Raw genomic sequence first — 20743 nt, 5'->3', positions numbered from 1 at the left:
CTTTCCTCAGTCTCTCCCCTGCCAGCCAGTGACACTGACAGGAGTGACTCCCAACACCTGTAACACCAGCCAGCCGTTGAGCAACGTTCTAGGTTAACGTTCCTCCAAGGGGATCACAAAAAAATCCAACGCAACACATGCTCAGCCTACTTCCACACGACTTCCTCCCTTTATAGATAACAAACTAGATTATCAAAACTGGAAGTAAGGATTAAGAGAGATAGAGAGGGAGGGAGTTAGACAGAGAGGAAGAGAGATGAAGAGAGGGTGTGAGAGAGACGCAGAGCGCAACAGTTGCAAATGAGGACAACTTTTTGTTATCACCTAATTTTAAGCCCCTCCCACCGAGGTGTTGCTCGTATGTTTTGGAGGACATCTCTGGTGGCACGTGTGCTAAATAGTTAGCATGACAGGAAAAAGAAAAAAGGTTTGGGAGTAAAAAAAGATATAAAAGAGTTTGAGAAAGTGGTGGAGACTTCATTCAGTTTTGGGATACTATACCAATCAACTTTAACTTTAAAGAACAATTTCACTATCAATCAAGGATGGATTCTGCATCTCAACTTCTGCTGCTTCATCCGACATCAGTTATTCTTCCTTATGGACACAGCTTCGAGAACTTCACACTCAATCTCTATGACATGTAAGTGGTTTAAAACATTTAAAACATTTTTTTTTTAATTATTCTATACTAAATCATATATTCCTGCATTTTCAAATGTCTTGACATTTTAATTCTTTCCAATTCAAAAAATTCGAAAAATGTATACTAAATAATTAATAAAAATATAATTTGAGAATGATTTGGAATTACTCATTCACTGCTGCTCCTGATGTAAACGTTTTTATTTTATTTTATTGGTTGTTACAGGTTAATTGTAAATTAACAGATTTGATTAAGAATTGCGTAAGAGTTTATTTTTCTTATTTTTTACTAATATTTGATGCAAGCTAACATATTTTATTACTTAACATATTAGTCTACTTTTGTTTGAATCATTATTCATTAATTATACTTATTTATCAAAATTTCATTGATCATGTATATTTTCTTCTAAGAAAATTATTCATAACTTTACATAGATCCCTGTACATTTTTTTCAAAATATTCAATAATTGTATTTTTCAAAGTTATTTCTATGTCTTTATATGAATGTATTTTACTACTTTTGCATATCATTAATTAATTGATTTTTTCTTCAAATTTATATTTCAAAAAGAAAAAAAGTTTTGCAAGTAAACATAATAGAAACTTAGTTCAAATGCTTCTAAAATGAAGTGTCAAAGATTTCTACCGACACTTCATCAAAATTCATTCAGTTTTTATGTCAATCAAAGGAACTTCCTTGACTCACAGAGGTCACTATTATATAGTCCAAGTAATCAACACAAAAGGAAGTCTGATTTGATCATTGAACTTGGACGGATCCGTCCGTTTGGCAATTGGCCACACCGAGGGGTCATAAATCGCCAGGCCAAATGGTTATGTAAATTGTTTTGACTGGCCCTAGCCAGGGCTGGACACTGGTATAGACTCGCGCCTCCGGAGTTCAATGTCGCCAATTATGACGTCACGGTCACTTTCTCTCCTTCTCTGACTGACCAGTGGTCAAGTTTAGCCCCTGGGGGGGTTTGGGTGGAAGTTGTAGATTGCGTGTGACCCAGGGAGAGAGAAAGAGAGACACGGACAGGTGGAAAGGATAATCGTTTAGGACAAGAAAAAAACTTACCAATAGACCTTATTCCTATGACATCTTTAATTACATGCAAAACTTTTATAGAACTTTTAGGTTTTTTTTCAGTTTAAGAAATTGTAGTAAAATCTTTCAAAGAAGATGGGGCATGCAAATACATGAATTATTCTCAGATATATATCTGAGTGGGACTAGTGCAAAAGTATTGCATACAGTAAAACAAACATCTGAATGTTAATGTAGCTCTAAATAAAAAAAAATAAGTATCTGTGTTTCTTTTATTCATTTGGATTCCAGTATTCTACTTGACATAAAATTTAATATCATTTTAACATATTAAATTGGAACAATGTTTTGATTCTAATATCAAATGAGAAGTCTTAAGAAGGGGAAATCCCTCAAAAAAATCTGGAAACAATTTGCGAGCCACGGTCAGCAAAGCCAAGGTCAGCCATAATAACCAGGGGATATGAACTTGGCCTCCGGAATTCAGTCAAAACAATGACAAACCACCAAAATCTATTATCGGCACTGACCAACCGAAACAAATGCAATAGTTAGAATAAAATCAAACTATTTTAGGGCACAGATAATTTTTGGCCCCACGGACCTTCCTCTCAGGGAATATTTGATTTCATAACAAGATCTTTTTATAGTTTGGTGGCTCCCTTCCCCTGAAAACTTAAATGGTTTGGAAGTGATCAGTTTCCGTGTCCCCGAAAGATATTTTCATAGTTTCCAAAAGCTTACCGATCGGAAACCATACTTTTTTTTTAAAGAAAGGTGAGGGAAAGGGCAGATTGTGTTGTTTTCTTTTAAATTCCATGATGTCTGTCGACACAGGATATTATAATGCACTTTAGATGAATGAATAAAAAATAGAAATTTACTGCAAATATGAAATGCAAGATGAAAAATTCAAAGTTTGCTGTAGCAAGAAGGCCAGCTCATATCATGCTTTAGTTTTAGATTACTTTTATAAAGCTTCATCAAATTTTGAACATACATGTATAACAAACATTTAATGTAATTCAATTGGTATTTGATCTAGACAGTTAGACTCTGAAAATAATATGCTACATCTCCTGAAATGGGCAAAATAATCCCATCTTCATTGAAAGCGAGACAGCAAGAATTAATAATTCATATGACTAGGCTGACAGCCAATGTTTATAGCAGCTTAGCATACCTGTCATGTTTTACTACTGATAGAAACAGAGGTGCTGGCTTCAATCCAAAAGCACCATCCATGGCCACTTTCAATGCCAAATTCAGGAAACACAGGCGGAGCTAATACCTCCACTTTCACTCATACACATGCATACACTCAATAGGTTATCCACTGTGTGTTCAACACACAGATAAAGTGGGCGGGGATACAACCCCAGCCAATCAGCTTGCTCCTAATGTTCTTTGACCTTGCTGGAAATAATGAATGAAAGTGGGCGTCCTTGTAGGGTAGGCTTTGGACCAATCAGGCGATGAGGAAGGCTGATTGACAGTCAGGGCTGTTAAAGACACTAAATTACCCCACTGTAGGAATGGGGGAGGGATAGCTGTCGGGGTTGGAATGTCAAGTTCGCATTACAGGTAAAACTATACATCTAGATTTATATACAACCTGGAGAAGATATTGTTGAATGGATGAATCTAAGGCACAACAAAAAACAAATGATCAGCTTTAGCTTTCCCATAAAGCATAGACAGCAGGCGAGTGAAGGCCAGGGTATTCTCACAAAGCAGATGCACGACTACCAAAGCCTTTCTCTCTTTATTATTTCCCTGTTTCTCTGTTGGAATTGAGGATACCAGATCATAGGGATTTTCATTCAGCCTGACTGAATATCCTGCTTCTCAAATTAAAGTGCACATGATTACCTTTCACTAGGAAAGAGATGCATTTTTAATCAGCTTCAGATTGTTTGGCACTGAGCTGCAAGGGATTATGTTCGGGAGAAAATGGCATCAGCAAGACTTTGTCCACGCGGGTCAAAGTTGAAAATGTCTGGAGTTTGATGAGGGGGAAAACGTTCGACAAAAAAAATCATCAGTTTCACGTGTCTGGTGTAAATGCACTTCTCTCTCTCTCTTGCAAGGAATATATATAATGCAGGAGCATATTGTCAAAGGATCATTTGTAAATTTTTTCTGGAATCTGGGTGGTGTATTTCTGTGACTTGAAACTTAGGGAGACACTATGAACTATTGTGATACTCATGTCTCCAAATTATTTGTTCGCATCAAAACCCCTTTGGTGAGTATTAAAATAGTTAATCTTTTTATTTTAAGCACATTCTTATTCAAATTATTTAAAATCTTAACCAATTATATGATTAAATATTAATTTTTATTTCTCTCTTTCCACTTTTTGGTACAGGCTCAGTATTAAGACAACAGCTCTACAGCCAGTTTCCGCACCTCATGGCAGCATGGCCCCTATTCTCATTCCCCTGATGATCATTGTCAGCATCATCGTCTACTACTGCCAAGAGTGGATGGAGTTCAACGTCGACAAGGTTCCTTTAGGTCCCACGTCTCTTCCATTCATCGGCAATGTCTTGCAACTCAAATCAAAAGCCCTGCATCTCTCCCTCACGGACATGGCTGCAAAATTCGGCAACGTCTTCAGCATGAAGCTGGGCCGTCAGCGCGTGGTAGTCCTCAACGATGCTCAGACCGTCAAGACCGCCTACAACGGTCCCAACTTCACCAATCGCCCGAGTGTCTTTTCAATTGAGTTCTTCGTCAGCAAGGGATTCATGGCCTGCCAGAAGAAGCACGACTTCCGCATTCACACAAAGCTGATGAAGCATGCCTTCCAGGCGGTCACCTACACCAGCCTGGGCGACAAGCTGGTCGAGGAAGCGATGGATCTCATCAACCAGTTTGACTCCTACAACGGCGATGCCTTCAACCCTCGGGAAGACCTCAACCTGGTGTCCCTCAACATCCTGCACAACATCGCCTTTGGGAAACGCTACCAGAAGGGAGATACGGAACTCCACGAGATCTTCGATTACTCTTCCCGCATCATGAAGGGCGTGTCTCCCGTCCACCCTGTCAACCTGATCCCGTGGCTTCAGAGGTACCCGAACCCCTGGATGAAGGACCTGTCGGATGCCAGGGACAAGAGGGACAACATGCTGCTAAGGTTCTACGAGGAGCACAAGGAGACGTACGTTGAAGGAGAGATCCGTGACATGGTGGATGCTCTTATCAAGGTCGAACAAGATGCAGAAGAGGCAGGGGACATGGAAACTTTGAGACTTCTATCACCATTGCATATCATTACAAACATCTGGACCATCTTCTTTGCAGGTAAGTGTTTATTAATTTTGTTCATCACTTTATTACAAAAAACCTCTTAATTTCTTTTGTTTCCATTACTCCATTTTTTATTTCTTACTATTCTACAAACATTTTTCTTAAACAAGATAGGTTTCATAATTACTTCATGTATTCTTTAATAACCTGATCAATATTTTTTTTTTATTTTAAAGCTTTTCAGACCCTAGTGATCAAATTCAAAAGCCTTAATGGTAATTCTATTTTTTCAATAATAAATATACATAAATTCAATTCATATGATGCATTCAAACATCCCTAGAATCACTTAAAAGCTTTAGGGCGGAAGAAAAAAAAGCTAAATCTGGAATTTGCCAAAGTTGCATAGCTATTCCAAAATACCAGGGATCATTGACCTTGGTACGAACTTTTCTCAGTGCACGAAACACAAACTGATACAATCTGAAAAAAGAAAGAAATAACTCGCCCAAGAGGGGCAACAATGTTTTTGGAGTCGTCGTTCCCGCCATGACAAGTGCACTGACTGCGTAATGTGAACTTGATCCTCCCACTCTGCGTGGCATGATTATTTTTGTAACCATTTTCTGTAATTGCTAGGATTAGCCACTGTGCCTCGGGTTATTTCAAAAAGTGCCCTTAAAATACTGAGGAAGTGATCATCATCAGAACTTCTGAATCAACAACTTTTTTTCTCCATGTCAGAAATAAGAGTGAAACTTTAAAAAAGTAGAAATAAAACCAACTACGGGTACATGTATGACATTCAATAAAAATAGAAAAAATGACTTTTGTCATAAGGGGAAAACAAATTTAAACATTTTATATGATAGAAGGCCCTTGGAAAACATGTCTTTGCAAACAAATATTTCTGCTACTTTAACTTTACTTCCTCAACACTGTGTTTCTTATATACATGTATGCACAAAATTAATGTTTAATTTCTTCATATCAAACTTTCATTGTAGTTTTAATAAGTATCTAAATAATTTTTTTACAAAACAATTCAATAAATGTTTCATTTACACTACTCCTACTTTTGTGGTTGTAGCAATGCACTTTAATATCATTTAACCTTTTTTGCTACATTTCTGGTATAGAATAGTTATTGCAATGGATCCGAGTCTGAAAGTACGAAAACCTAACATTGACCCAAAAAGATCACTCTCTGAATGCACTTGAAATTTCTAACTCCTGAACCATTAAATCAATCTTTCAAAGTCGCAAAACAAACACTTTCTTTTCCCCCAACTGGTCCCTGGGTAGGGGAGACCTTACGAAAACAGCACCCAGACTTGAGGGAGGGATTAGCCTCACAAATTGCTTGGGCACAGAACGTCTGGCGCAAATGGCTAGAGGGAGAGAGTAGGGAACCTTCTCTATAAATATCCACTCCATTTACCCCAATTCTTTGCCTTCTCATTCCACCCCCTCCAGAGCTTGACACAGTTATCATTGCCCTCTTGTCTCGATTGCTTCACCTTTTGGGGGGAAAATACACAAAATATTTCCCCGAAAAATAGACGAAACACGTGATCCGCAAAAAACCAAGCTCGAAAAAAAGAGTTGAATGTTTCCCAAATGGGTAGGCCCACTCTTTGATGTGGGAGGAATAATGAGCATGATCAATCTTTTTGGAAGAGCCGGAAGAAAATTGATGCATTTCAAGAAGCAATTTTTTTTCCTGACTGCGTGAGGAGAGTAGGATGGGGAATATCCTAAATACCAGCTCTTCAATCTTCCCTGCTATGTTTCAATGAAAACCTATTTATCAAAATTATTAAAAGTATTCTAGCAATCAAATCCATTGTAATCACACATGTGCCTATTCCATAATTGAGATAATCCTGATCTTTATGTACATACATGTTGGCATCTTTTTCATACAACATATCACATAAGTCTTGCTTAAAGATAAAATTTCAAGAATTCTTAATAATTTGTATTTATAATTCTATTATTCATTATTGATTAATAACCTATTTTCTTATTTCAAATCTTTCAGGCACAGACACTATCCACAATGCCTTACTCTGGGTGCTTCTCTACATGGCTGTCTTCCCGGAAGTACAGAGGAAAGTTCAAGAGGAGATTGATCGAGTGATCGGTGACCGTACCCCGTGCCTGGAGGACGAGCAGACACTGCCCTATCTATGTAAGTCAATACTCTAGATAGCTATCCTAATCTTCAATTAGTTGAAAGAAAAAAGTCTTCAAGTAATTACATAGAGTATTATCATTAAACTATTTCTCATTTCATCAAACCAATTACTAAACACAACCAAAGCATCAAATGCTTTTTTGAAAAATTAAAGAGAATTGGTAACGACAACAGGGATATTGAATTTTGGCATAAACCTGAAGTAGGTTTGATCAAGTTATTTTGCCTAGGATATGGAAGCATCTTGATTTCTAAATTACTCATCTCAAACTTCTTTTATTTTGCTCACAGGTGCTACTTTCTATGAGACTCTTCGCTTCAGTTGTCTGTCACTTCTTGGTGTTCCCCATGCTGCTGTATGTGATACAACCCTCAATGGCTACCATATCCCTGCAGGTAAGCTCCATTTTTATATCTTTTTACCATGACCGTATCATTTTCGCTTTATTCTTCATGTGATTGCCAGTGCATGTGAGGTGATTACCCTCATAAAAAGGTTGAATATAAATATGAGAAGATATCTAGATAGATAAGCTTTTATCTCTTGACATCTCTTCTTTTATTTTTTTTACCCAGAAATACATTTACTAAATGTTTATTAGTATTGTCTAATACCCTTCTGGTTCTTAAAAAGACAATGACATATTAAGAACTTAAATTCTTGCCATTATGGACTCTGAATGATTTTTGTGAAATGATGCAGCTCAATAATAAAGAATTTTATTTTATCTCCTTCTCCAGGCACACAAGTACTGGCTAACTTCTGGGCAATCAACCACGATGAAACTACCTGGGACAACCCCTCCGAGTTCCGGCCCGAGCGTTTCCTCAACGACAACGGCCAGCTTCGCAACATGAAGGACTTCCCCCACTTCATGCCCTTCTCCACCGGCAGGAGGGCGTGTCTGGGCAAGAACATCGGCAAGTCAGGGATCATCGTCCTCTCCGCCTGTCTGCTCCAGAAACTGAACATTGCCGTACCTACCGGCGAGGGGGCGCAGCAGCCTACCCTGGAACCGGAGGTCCACTTTGATTTGGTCCCTAAGCAGTACGATATAGTGGTTACGCGACGTGACAGCATGCGCTCGTAATGAAGATGCAGAGAGGAAAATCAAACTTACACCGCTGAGTTATTATGCTTTCAATATTTCATGACGTATAGCGTATTCTTGTAAGATTGTAATATGATCATGGAAATATCGTAGCGATAGCTCGTTCAAATTTCATAAATATGTATTCAAGTACTGTATGAGATAAGCAAACAAATCATTTCATGGCAGTCAGAGGTATATCATCACATGTACCCCTCCATTTGCACTCTTCTTGCTTAATTTGATTAACACAAAAAATGCAAGAGCTAACTATTCGCACAAAAGTTTCTGAAATGTTGTGCTTCATGATGATAATCGTCATATTAATCTATTTATTGCTTTATATAATGTAAATGAAATATATGTATATCTTGCCTTGCAATATATATTGTACTACATGTATATACTGTACAAATGTATAGCATGGTTGTAAATATCTAAATATTCTATTGGTATGTTGCAACATACATTATATTGAACATGTTGAACAAAAGAATGAATTGCTGTGAAGAAAATGGCTCTGTGATAGCGTAATAATTCATAATTTGTTTTTAAAATTCTGATATCTATACTACAATGGCTGCAGATACGTACAATCAAATGCACTAAAGAATATTTGTTATTTAAACGCAGCTGAAATAAAGAAAGCTTAAGAGAAGATACACACAGAGAGAAGATACTCCACAAGCTGGGGTCACATCATCTTTGGAAGTATGCTTCTTTGAAATCTTGCTGCACTGTACATAGCATTTGAATTATATTTAAAATAATCTTATCATCCCTGAGAGAACAATTCATTTTTTTTAAACATGTAAATAAACATTTATAGCAAATAAACATCAAGGCAAATGCAAATTTTACATGGGAACTCAGCTAGGTACTGAATCGTTTCAAATAATTTCATCCTTTACAAATAGAGATTTCAATTTGTAATCTTTCTATATTGTAAGTTATTTATATTGCCAGATAATAATTTGTAATAATGATCCTAAATGTTGACAACTGCTGCAGTGAACAAATTTCGTAGCTATGCATCTATGTGTTTAAAATGTGTATTGTAATTGATGTGACTTACATGTAAACAACAATGTGAACACAAAGTAACACATTTAAATCTAAAATTGTAAAGTGATTATTTCAAATATAATACTCTAATGGTAGAGATAATTTCAAGGTGACTAAAATACTGATGTGCATGTATATACATGTACTAGTACCAGAAGACAAAATCTGTGTTGTCAAAATATGTAGCACAGACTCGTGTCAATGTACAAATACACAAATTCTAGGGGTCCCTAGGATGTGCTTTGTAAACAATGATATTCATCCTAACAAAACAAAAGATAAGATAAAGTAAACTAACCAGCTGAAAAGGGCATGTGAACTCATGTGATGTTGAAGTTTGAAATGTCTATGACAAGGTGCATGTCATGGTGCACTCTCAAGACAAGGGTATGTTTACACTCCACAGTAAAAGGCTTAAAGTACATTCAGAAAAAGGTTAGAACACAACTGTTCACATTCATACTAGAGGAATCTACATTTGTATACAATTCATATGGATAAGACATAAACACGGGTGCATCATTGTAATTTCAGAAACTTTTTTTTTTGGCAACAGAAATTTTTGCTAGAGGAGAAAGTGGGTTGGGATAACAAACTGAAAAAAAAGCAGGTTTGTGGGATTTTGAAGTTTTGCTAACGAAACTACTACTACTGCATCACAGCTCAAATACAAAGATAGTCTTGTGTCAATGGCCATTCGTCATTCGGTGAATCATGCCACTGCATTGATTGAGGAGAGGAGAAAAACAGAACACAAATTTTTTATCGTAGAAATGAGCAACAGCGCATGCACAAATGCACTTTGGGATGCGGACATACAGCTGCGGACATACAGGGATAAGATTTGTGGGCTTCTTTCGAAGAGGCTAGGCACGCTGGGATTTTTTTCGGTACCTGTTTGCTCGAAGACGATCCGGCAGTCGAATGGGACGAGCTCGATGAGGTTGTCGTTGCAGTTTTAGTGCTCTCCTTTGTGATTCAAGAGGGCAGAGAGTGAGGGGGGAAGAAATCACATACTTTTAAATATCTCTCACTGCATATTGATTCATCTTCCTAAATGTAACATGTAACTTTAATAAAGGAGACGTGGGAAAGGTAAAATATAAACTTCCTGCGTTTGAAAGGTTTTTGAAGAAAAACATAATATTTTGTTTGTATGTAAATTGACATTCCTGCTGAAATATTGAGAATGCACGATTGTATCAATCATGCATACTTACATGTACGTGCTCATAACAATAATAATAAATTATGTGAAAATTGACAAATGAAGAATTTAAGTATATTGTCTTTTTATGTAGTGTGAGTCTCTCTTTTCCCCTCTCTTTCTCTTTCTTTCTCTTACTCTCTCTCTCTCTCATCATTGTCTTTTATGCTAAATCCTTCTCTTACTCTTCCCAATGTTTTAATATGTGATAGATACAAGATTAATAGTAAAGTGTCAAGTGAGAAAATGATTAGAAAAAAAGAGAAAGAGAAAGAGAGGGAGAGAGATAGAGACAAACAGACAGACAGACAGAGAGAGTTATAATGCTTCTGCAAATTCGTAACTTGTATTCCATTGTCCCATGTCCCTTGTACATCAGTAGTCCTAATCTTGTTAAGTACATGTACTATCATAAAAGTTAAATAATTCTCGCTACCCTAAATAGGTACGAAAATCTCGAAATTCGCGAGACGAGGTAATTTTCACTCTCTCGGGTCGTCACTACAACTTCCGGTATAGAGTCCCATCCCGCTGGCGCTAGCGCCTGTGTTCGCTGTGCAGAGACCAAAATTATTCCAGAAAAAGTATTTGGGATAGCCTTTGGCATAACCATCTGGATCAATCTGCTCCTTATCGAAATGTCTCGAACAAAGCCGCGATTTTTTGGTCAAATTCACTTTGTCCTTGCGGCGAATCAAGCGCAGCCATGTCGCTCGTGTTCCAGCTTCGGTGGGAAATTTCACCCAAGTCATCCACCCCCATTTTTCAGGGTTCTTACGCTTGGAATCATGAGCCCAGCACTGTGCAGCCTCACAAAAGAAAACCATCGTCACTGATGTCAAAAGACGCAAAAAACAACGAATGAAATGTTCAAATAAACGTTGAAATATTTGCGGAAAAAAACAAGACCGAGCAGACGACATATTCGGTGCATACACGTTGTGTGGCGACGGCGTTTTACGTTTGCGCTATCGCGCCTAGTAATACAGCGCCTGCACAGGAAGCTGTAATGTCGAAAAGCTATCCCATAATGCAATGCGCGTTTTCAGGATTTTCCCCGGATCTCGGCAGAATCGCTATTTGGGGTAGCGAGAATTGATTGATTGGTCAAAATTCATGACATATATTTTGAACAGTACACTGGTACAGTATATACTAAATATTCACAATATCAGTTTCATAATTTTATTTCTGTACATAAATAGTGAAAAATTCAAATACCAAGATTATGCTCTAAATAAAGATTTTCAGGTTACATTCAATAATAATGATGTTTATGTCTCCTTTCACCTTGGTAAACACCAGTACAAAATCAAAATATACTACATATCAGTTTAATAAACTCCATATCTTTGTGTAGGTGCACTGTTTATGGTATCATGAAACCAGTAGTTTCAAAAGATAATTATCTGCAGTGTTCAATCAAAAGTAAAATTTTTGAATTCCTGCTCTGCACATATCATTTGCAAAGCAAGCTAACAGCAGTGTAAAACACAAACACTGCTCCCTTCTTTTTCCTAATCTCTCTCTCTCTCTCTCTCTCTTTCTATCTCTGTTCCTCTTCCTCTATCTCTGTTCCTCTTCCTCTCTCTCTCTGTCTGTCTGTCTGTCTCTCTCTCTCTCTCTCTCTCTCTGTCTCTCTCTCTCTCTCTTCACAACATGTCCATGTCTATAAAAAATGATTTTGAAAAGATAAGTTGATCCTGAAACAAGAACAATCAAATTACAACTTTCTTTCATAGGGTGAAAAAGCAGTCTCATGAAAACTTGATTAAAATGATGATGTTGAGGTGAAGGTTTCCTGCATAATTGGTAATTGCAAATATATACCAATCCAAAAATATTATTTTGCTCAGAAAATGAGGCAGTATTTAATCCCAGGTCACTACCCACAAGTTATTGTCAACAAAAGCTCTTGAGAGATGAATGTTTTTAAGTCTGCAAAAAGAAATTGCTTACAAACACCTCAGCTCAAAGTCAATGACTAAGATTTAGAAAAGGCTAGGATGGCAGTAAATATGTGTACCGGTATCCTACAATTCCCATGGGACTTGAAAAACAAATGAAACGGAGTATACCTTTTCACAAAAACTTATCATTGAATAATTAATGATGGGAAGCGCTCTGTTCGGTACCATGAAAAAAAGAAGAAAGACAATTTAGGATGTCACCTGACATGCATGTATATACATGTCATCATGTGATTTGTGTAACCACACTTTTCATTGCCTGCATCGGTATCATTGTAGCGATAAACAAAAACAAGAGCAATATACAAAAATAAGAATAAAGCAAACAAGAACAATAGAGCAAAAAAGCCTCATATTTTTAAGACTTCAAGCTTATATTTGCCCACCCTGTTTCTTGTTTAAGAGCATATATATATGTGTGAAATGCATCAAGGAGCATCCGTTTTCGCATTGCCAACGCGCAGATCAGAAATAAGAATCATCAGTGAAAATGCGGACGATCACTATTTTTTAGGTCGCATCCGTCCGTGTTTACAAAGACGATCCTTATTCTCGGACCAGCGCCCCTACTGCCTATTATTAGTATAATCATACGCTAGTCTAGTCTCTACTCTTCCTGATATAATTTATAGACTGCGGATGCCGATGTCGATGATCACCATGCACCATCACTCATTAGCAAATCAAGAACTTGAGCTTGAGAAATAGAAAGAGTGGGGCCGCAGCACAAAACAAAACAACATCATCAACAACCATGACTGCAAAAACAACACTGGAGACACCCAGCGTCTGATTTATGCATGTTTAGCTTAGCAATTAAGCATCAACAGGTAACATGCTTCCCGGATCGGCCATCACCTCGAGCTCGAGTTCGAAAGTGCGCGCGTTTGTGTTTTCCTATAATCCTATTCCCAGTAGGCCCTAGTACTAACACAGTTTTTAACGAATGGGACTGTATTCATTGTTCTGCAACAAAAGGAAACGCAATCAACTGATCAATACTGGTAGGTTATTTTGCATTTTTGGAGAACATAAAATATATGTGAACTTACAGGGAAGTTAGAAGGTGGATATTGTCTCATTCCCGGTCCTGGTTGTGGTCCAAATCTTTGTTGAGGCATGTTTGAAGGCATTGGTGATGACCCGTGGCCGTAAGGATTCGACGCCATTTTCTTCATCGTTTGTGATTTGGACGATTCCAATAAGAAAAGAGAGGGGCTTTTTGTAATAGTGCTGTGGAGATTTTATATTCTTAATAAGTTTTTCACTATAATACTTTAAAAGAAAGATAATTTTACAACATAAGCCATATTAAATAAATTAGCATGCAAAATATGAGCTAATATTAAATAAAACTAAGAATCAAGAGTTCATAAATTACTTTGTACCTGATACGTTAACCTAAATCAAAGTCATGTAGTCCATTTGTCTTTGTTATGTCTAGCTCGTCTGCTGCTGACCCAACATTGAAACTTAGGCTTAGCTGGACTTATTTTCATATAGAATCTATATAGGCCTAGTCTAATGCCTGGAGTACCTGCTGCCTTTGCATTGCAGACATACACTGGACTCATGTAAGTCATGTATTGTTATAATAACTGTGGCACTATCTTATACTTAGTGATGTTTCTTTGTTAATTGATGTGTTTGTCTGTGTGTCTCACTCTCAGACTCGGTCATTGCCTTGCCTTGGCTTTGCATTTGGCCTGCCATGTCAACTCAATCAATGTCCACAATGCCCCCCCCCCCTCCCTCAGTGTTATTTAGGGTACGCATATGCATGTTCCCTCCCTAAGTTCGATGTGTAAAGTCAATACGGGCCGATTTTGTGTATGTTACGAGCCTGACTTTGTTGCGTGAAAAGTACCCCTTTAGACTTAGATCTATACCGGACATTTTTTGGAACATAAAATGATGAATGCGGTCCTCCTGTTCCCGGAGTGGGGGAGGGGGGGAGGGGGGGGGGGGCACAATGACAACAAACAGAGCTACCAAGTGTCACGCATTAGGCGTGACGTCATGCATTTGGAGGGTCTGAAAACGGCTCTCACGCACGGCGCGCGCGCTAGATTTAAAAAAAACGCCATAGGCCTACCTATACGTGTGTTATACCCTCGCACCGAAAAATGAAAATGTCACGCATTGCCGATCTTTTACCTTGGCGTCTCTGAACAAACATTATTTAATCCTGAGAGTGAGACAAGAGTGGTGACGTGAGCATGTCGAGTGTTATGTGGTTATTTACTGATCATATTCATAGTCGATGAGTCTATTCATATTCATCAGTGTTGAAAATATGTTGGACACGTTAATTAATACTCCGTGATTTTATAAACTTGTTTTGAATCGACCCTTTTTTGACGTACAAACTTTGATTTAAAACGCCACCATGCAGCATAGCCTTGTTTGACATTACCTATTACCGGATAAACTGGGAAAATACAGAGATCTGCAGTTGAGTTTCCAGCTCTATCTGTAATCCGAGTTCAGCTTCCTTCTTGTAGTTCTCGAATAATTCGATCTCTTGATGTGTGACAGTGTCAGTGTTCAAGTGGGTAATGTGCACATTGTCAATGTCATTGCTTCAATGTTACTTAAATCTTATGTTCCCAAAGCCAATGGTGAAAATTTGTCAAGCCTGGCTTTAAAATATAAATTATAAACATGTAGAAATCAAAAATGAAATATAAACTTTATATGCATTTGTTTTTTAATGTATTATTATTTTCATGTTTAAATTACTGGTTTTGTATTTATTTTGGCATGTAAATGTATATGTACATGATTCCATAGTTGCTTATTAAAATTAAGGCTGTGCACAACAGTGTAATGAGGTACCTGAGTATGCTCCCAGGCTTACAAGCGAATACTCGAATATTCGGACGCCATGTTTTTTTTAATTTTTCCTGATAATTTTTTTTTGTTTTTTTTTGCCACCACCATACCACTGGAGCAGTATCCCAAGTCCGTCGCCGAAAACGCATGCAATTTTACTTCGAGTTGCAGTTGAAGGCGCCGATTTAATAAGAATAATAACAGTAAACTATGCTGTTTTAAAAACCAAATCTGGACATTTGGTCCCAGTTTCTGAAAGGTGAGTTTGACAGTGCTTGAGTTGGGAAACATTTTTACCGACGGTACCATGCCAGCGGCTGCTGCTCTCCCTGGCACGGGTAAGCGTGGGCCTGGACATTTTTTTTTTTTTTTTTTTTTTTTTTGCGGCTGAATATTCGGGTACGAGAAATCGTACCCGAGTAGTTGTCAACCGTGCGGGTACTGGAGCATTTGACTACCCGTCGCAGCCTTACACTGTATGTTTAAAATGCATAGACATGGCTAAAAATATACCACACTTTCATTGTTCTGTTTAATGATTTTAGCCCACAAAGAGTTTGTATTAGGATGGAGGATAAGGTCAAAAGTCATAGATCTAAAAATATAAAAAAATTATAAAAATGTCACTTCAACATAAAAATAATCAATTTGGGCACTTTGTATTTTTGTTGTCAATACTACAAATAGAAGCTACTTGTGTGGCTATTTTCATTCCAACCTTGGTTGAAATTTGAAGTTCCTAGCTATATAATTATTCCGGGGGGGGGGGGGGAGGGGTACTCGCCTAATACGGTATACAAGGCTGTGCCATTCTGATGTGTTACTTTTTTGCAAAAAATCCCTAAACATGGAGAATGCCCCCACTTTTCAGATCAAGGATTACTATTTTATAATATCTTGCCCATAATTTTGCTAAAGTGAAAATTCTACTAGAATGAGATGCAAAATCCCGCAAAAATAGTTGAAAACATTTCGCTTTTTCATCCAAACTCCTCACTGATGGAATGAAAAAGTGTAAATTATTCATGCAAAATGACCCTTAAAAATGGGTATGGGTTTAGACACTTCAGCCACACATCGCCGTCCAAACCAAATCTGAGCCTCCCCCCCCCCCCCCCCCCATTCCATAATCAGCAAAAGAACTTGCCTGTTACTATGGCTTTGGGTCCAATCTAGCCTATAATCTAGGCGGAGTGCCGAGCTTTTTTCTTTGCTGCTAGACTAACCCTAAGCAAGAACGTCTGATACGGCGAGACTACGAACCGTGAGTCGCGAAGCGGCTCACCGCCTATAATCACTGGTCTAGCTAATCAATATTCATATATATTCAAAATGGCGGATCTATGAATCATTCAATAGCCCTACCAAATAAGGTACACCTATGTTACGTTCGACCAATCAGATATAAGAAACCGCAACGAAAAAAGATTGCGCTCGTCCATTACTAAATAGGGGTAATAAAAAGGAAGAAGGGGAGATGAAACCAAAAAAATCTTTAAAATGATCATTTTACTACTGTGAAATATCAAAAAATTAAAAAATTGTAGTTTTATGTGAACAATAAAACATATATCTTTGTATGGTAAAACAATTATCGTATCAAATTTACAATGACAAATTAGTGGTTCCCCCTCGAGTCATCATGATCATAGAATCCGTGGTCGCGTAGAAAATCACAGCACAAGGGGATTGCTTGGTATATTGCACTCTTTCCAAAACCAGTAGGTAATGCAACAAAAATATCCCTGGCGGCTTCAATAACGCTACGAATAGCGGATTCTTGCAGTTCTCTGAATTTTCCATTAGGAATGCCTAGTTTGTTGGCCGCATATGATAAACTTTCTCCCAGAAGATCGTCGTCGCATGAACTACCCGCCATCTTGGATGGAAAAAATGAGGTAATGTCACGTGATTTATAATATGCATATGCATAGACTCTTCTCCATACGTGTTTCTGATTGGTTGAGTTCATTTCGTATTCATGAGGTTTTTTCGTATGAAAAACTGCCACGGATTCATGGTCGATAATAAAAAAACAGCGACTAAAGCTAGACCAGTGATTATAGGCGGTGAGCAGCTTCGCGGCTCACGGTTCGTAGTCTCGCCGTATCAGACGTTCTGCTTAAGGTTAGTCTAGCAGCAAAGAAAAAAGCTCGGCACTCCGCCTAGATTATAGGCTAGGTCCAATCATGTCGAATCAGTATCCCCTCAATGTTGTTTTTTTAAGTTTTAATTAAATTATTTTAATTTTATCTTTAACCTAACCCTTCCCCTAGATGGACCCAAATTTGGTTGTATGGGGTAATTGAGGCTTTTATAGGTAATGTTCTAAGTTTTTGCCCAATCGGCCCAATAGTTGTTCTGGATAATCTTTGTGATCAAATTTTGTTATTATTCAGTCAGTAATTCAATCAAATTATGTTAACCCTTTTTTAAATCAAATTTCCATTACTATTAAATAGAAAACCCTTTTTCTGTATAAAGCTGGACCTTTACAGTATTGAGCTTACACAGCAACTGGTTTATCAAGTAATTTATCTTTTAATAAAGGCATGTAACTCCAGAAGAAGAAAAAATCATGTTTGTGTAAATCTTTAAAAAATAACATTGAATGCTCTAGACATTAGAGTTTGTTTAAATGCCTACCAGTACTTAGGTATTTGCTATCATGGATTGTGGACATATATGGTATTAAAGTGTTGATGTTTTTTTCTTTTCTTCTTCTTTTTTTTTTGAGGGGCGGGGTTTAATGTACGTGTTTGTCAGTAGTTTGGCTTTCAAGTTCATTCACCTATCCCTTGTTTTTCTTTGTGAATGCTAATTAATATGTTGATGTACATGAAACCATCTGGATATTTATAGAATCATGGATTTTGTCAAGGTCAGAGTAATTGAAAGCATATCATATTTTTTTAAAGACTCACAGTGACTCACAGCTTTTTTAGTGAGAAGTGAATGACATTGTACATTGTAGCTAATGAGGTATCATGGGTCCATTACTTTGAGACATGATATCTTGTGCTTCAATTACGACCTTTCTGATCAGGCTTGTTCAAAAACGACGCTAAAAGCAAAAAAAATGGGATGTTGTCTAAAATTGAGGGAAATGACATATCATACATTCAGAGATGCCAACCATTCCAATTAAATCACATTTACTACGATAATAAGAGTGAAATCTGAACTTAAAATCTTAAAATACAATTTTTCATTTTTAAAAAAATTGTTAAACCCATAAAAATGCGGAATCGCATAGAAACATGTACAAGTAAACTCCCGCAACCCCACCAAAAACTTTGCTTTACTATTTTCTCATTAAATTTTAATGAAAGAGCAAACATTTTTTGGAAATTTTACTGGCCCGGGGCTGATGGACCAGTGGTAGTGTCGAGTTTTCGTGAAAATCTGATTTTTCTCTACAAAATCTGATTTTTTAGGATACTCAGTCTGTTTTTTTTGTGTCAAGAGGTTGGCATCTCTGTACATTGTATTAGCACCCATACATGTGTTAATAATGTTCTGTATTCTACTTGTGTGCAAATGTATTTGCACTTTCTGTTGGCATACCCATTACCCAAGATACAGTACTCATAGAAATGGCAATATCATTTTTGTGTGTAATGCAATGGTACTTTGCAACTATGTTGAGCTACATTTCAAACTATGGAAATATACAGGTATTTGTTTAACCTTGAGCATAAAAAAAAACTTCAATCAGAACAATTTGGTGAAGTCTTAAGATAGAGTCAGACAGGAAGAGAGATAGAGACATTTTTCATGTGTCAAAAAGTCATCAAACATGCTCGTCAAATTGGTGAAAATGTAAACACATTTTATCCCCATTCTATGATAACCAAGGAATAAATCAATATAACTATAACATTGGAGCTTGATCAACACCACAATGTGAATGAATCTATCTCTACTCAAAGAGAAAAGTAGTCTGTATCCATTTTATTTAAATCCATCATTGACTAAACAGAAAACAAATACATGATGGCAATCAACCTCCTCATTATAGGCCCGACTTCATCGTCTCAAATTTGCAAAATAGCCCCCTATTTTCAATCCAGAAAATTTGCCAGATCACAAAATAGTGGGCTATTTGGCAAACTCGAGCTGATTAAGACAGGCTTAATCTGGAGGTAAAGGTTTTACTTTATGAGTCTCTTCTTCCAAATATAGTGGGCTATTTGGCAAACTCGAGCTGATTTGACAGGCTTAATCTGGAGGTAAAGGTTTTACTTTATGAGTCTCTTCTTCCACTCCATCTTTTGTATCCTTTCAGAAAGTGGACTTACAAGTACCTTGATACCCTTCTGGTGATGCAAGTATACTAGACCAGACTTTGTAGGAAGAAGTTGTTGGAAGGTTCTATTCAAGAAGAAGAAGAAGAAACATGGAAGGATCGTCTGAAGTGTTAGTGACCATTCGTCTGATCCGTTCATTTCTACATCGGAACATCAAACACATCGTCTTGCACAATGTCAACTTGGATGACACTGTGGAGGAGTTGATGAACAAAATAAAAGAAGGTTGGTGTGTACCTAGACAGAAATAACAATTTGGTTTGGGATTAAAAATATAAAACTGACATTTGTCAACCTTCCCCGTATAGGCAGTCTGTGGAGCAATTGTGTCCAGAGCAATTTTTGATACACGAGACTGAAGCTTTCAGTCAAGTGTGTCTATATTATGTGTAAACTAGTCTTTGTAAAAAGAAGAAACTGATTTTGACCCCCCCCCCCCCCTCCCCCCACAAAAAATAAATAAATAAATAAATAAAAATAACTAAATAAAGCTGAAACATACAGTACATAAATTTAAATAGTATAATGGTATAGAGATGCACCCAGGCGCACCTCAGGGTCATGGTAGGATGTGCCCGTGTTCCCTTGAGCATATAAAACAGCCAGGCCTCGAATATTAAAGCAGTCAATATGTCTTTTTAATGCCGAATTGAAACAAAAATCTACCAAGAATTCTAACCTTATCCTTTTATTGAGTAAAGATTGGTTCAAACATCACAGAAAGTCTGAAAAACTGTATGTTTACCTTCTCTTGAAATATGACTGAAAGTTTCAATCATTTGGGAATCGCAGACAAAAAGCACTGTACATGTATGGTGTTCGCGCTCGCACAAAGAAAATGTTAACACGTAAACCAATGGGGGATCTGAACACAATTGATTCATGCGGCCCGTTAACCAGGGCAACAGATATCACTCATGATCTTTGCGGGAATATACAAAATCACGACTGCAATTTTGACCAATCAGATGGCTAGATTTCTAAAGAGAGGTATATAATTGATATAAATGTTCTCTTTCATATGTGATCATTGATCACCACTGCACACTACACAAGAGGAAATTAGTAGGTGACAACTTGTTGACATTCCTCCATGTTTAACTATTA

General features: G+C 37.3%; 1 protein-coding gene across 2 annotated transcripts; it reads left to right on the top strand.

Moving 5' to 3' along the window:
• Positions 1–306: 306 nt before the first annotated feature.
• On the top strand, positions 307–8694 carry LOC105446620 (cytochrome P450 1A1-like). Of its 2 annotated transcripts, none has more exons than XM_011683643.2 (5): positions 307–643; positions 4072–5012; positions 7003–7152; positions 7450–7554; positions 7900–8694. In XM_011683643.2, exons 1-5 carry the CDS (start codon positions 546–548, stop codon positions 8247–8249), a joined length of 1644 nt encoding a protein of 547 aa, XP_011681945.2. In that variant the 5' UTR covers positions 307–545; the 3' UTR covers positions 8250–8694. The 2 variants fall into 2 exon arrangements, with proteins under 2 accessions (XP_011681945.2, XP_011681946.2); XM_011683644.2 differs by lacking the exon at positions 307–643 and adding an exon at positions 3761–3948.
• The last annotated feature ends 12049 nt before the right edge of the window (positions 8695–20743 follow it).

Source organism: Strongylocentrotus purpuratus, unplaced genomic scaffold (assembly GCF_000002235.5).
Source record: "Strongylocentrotus purpuratus isolate Spur 01 unplaced genomic scaffold, Spur_5.0 spur5_contig_866, whole genome shotgun sequence".
NCBI classification, from domain to species: Eukaryota; Metazoa; Echinodermata; class Echinoidea; order Camarodonta; family Strongylocentrotidae; genus Strongylocentrotus; species Strongylocentrotus purpuratus.
Note: the sequence above shows the minus strand (reverse complement) of the source record. Positions and strands in the feature narration are given on the sequence as shown.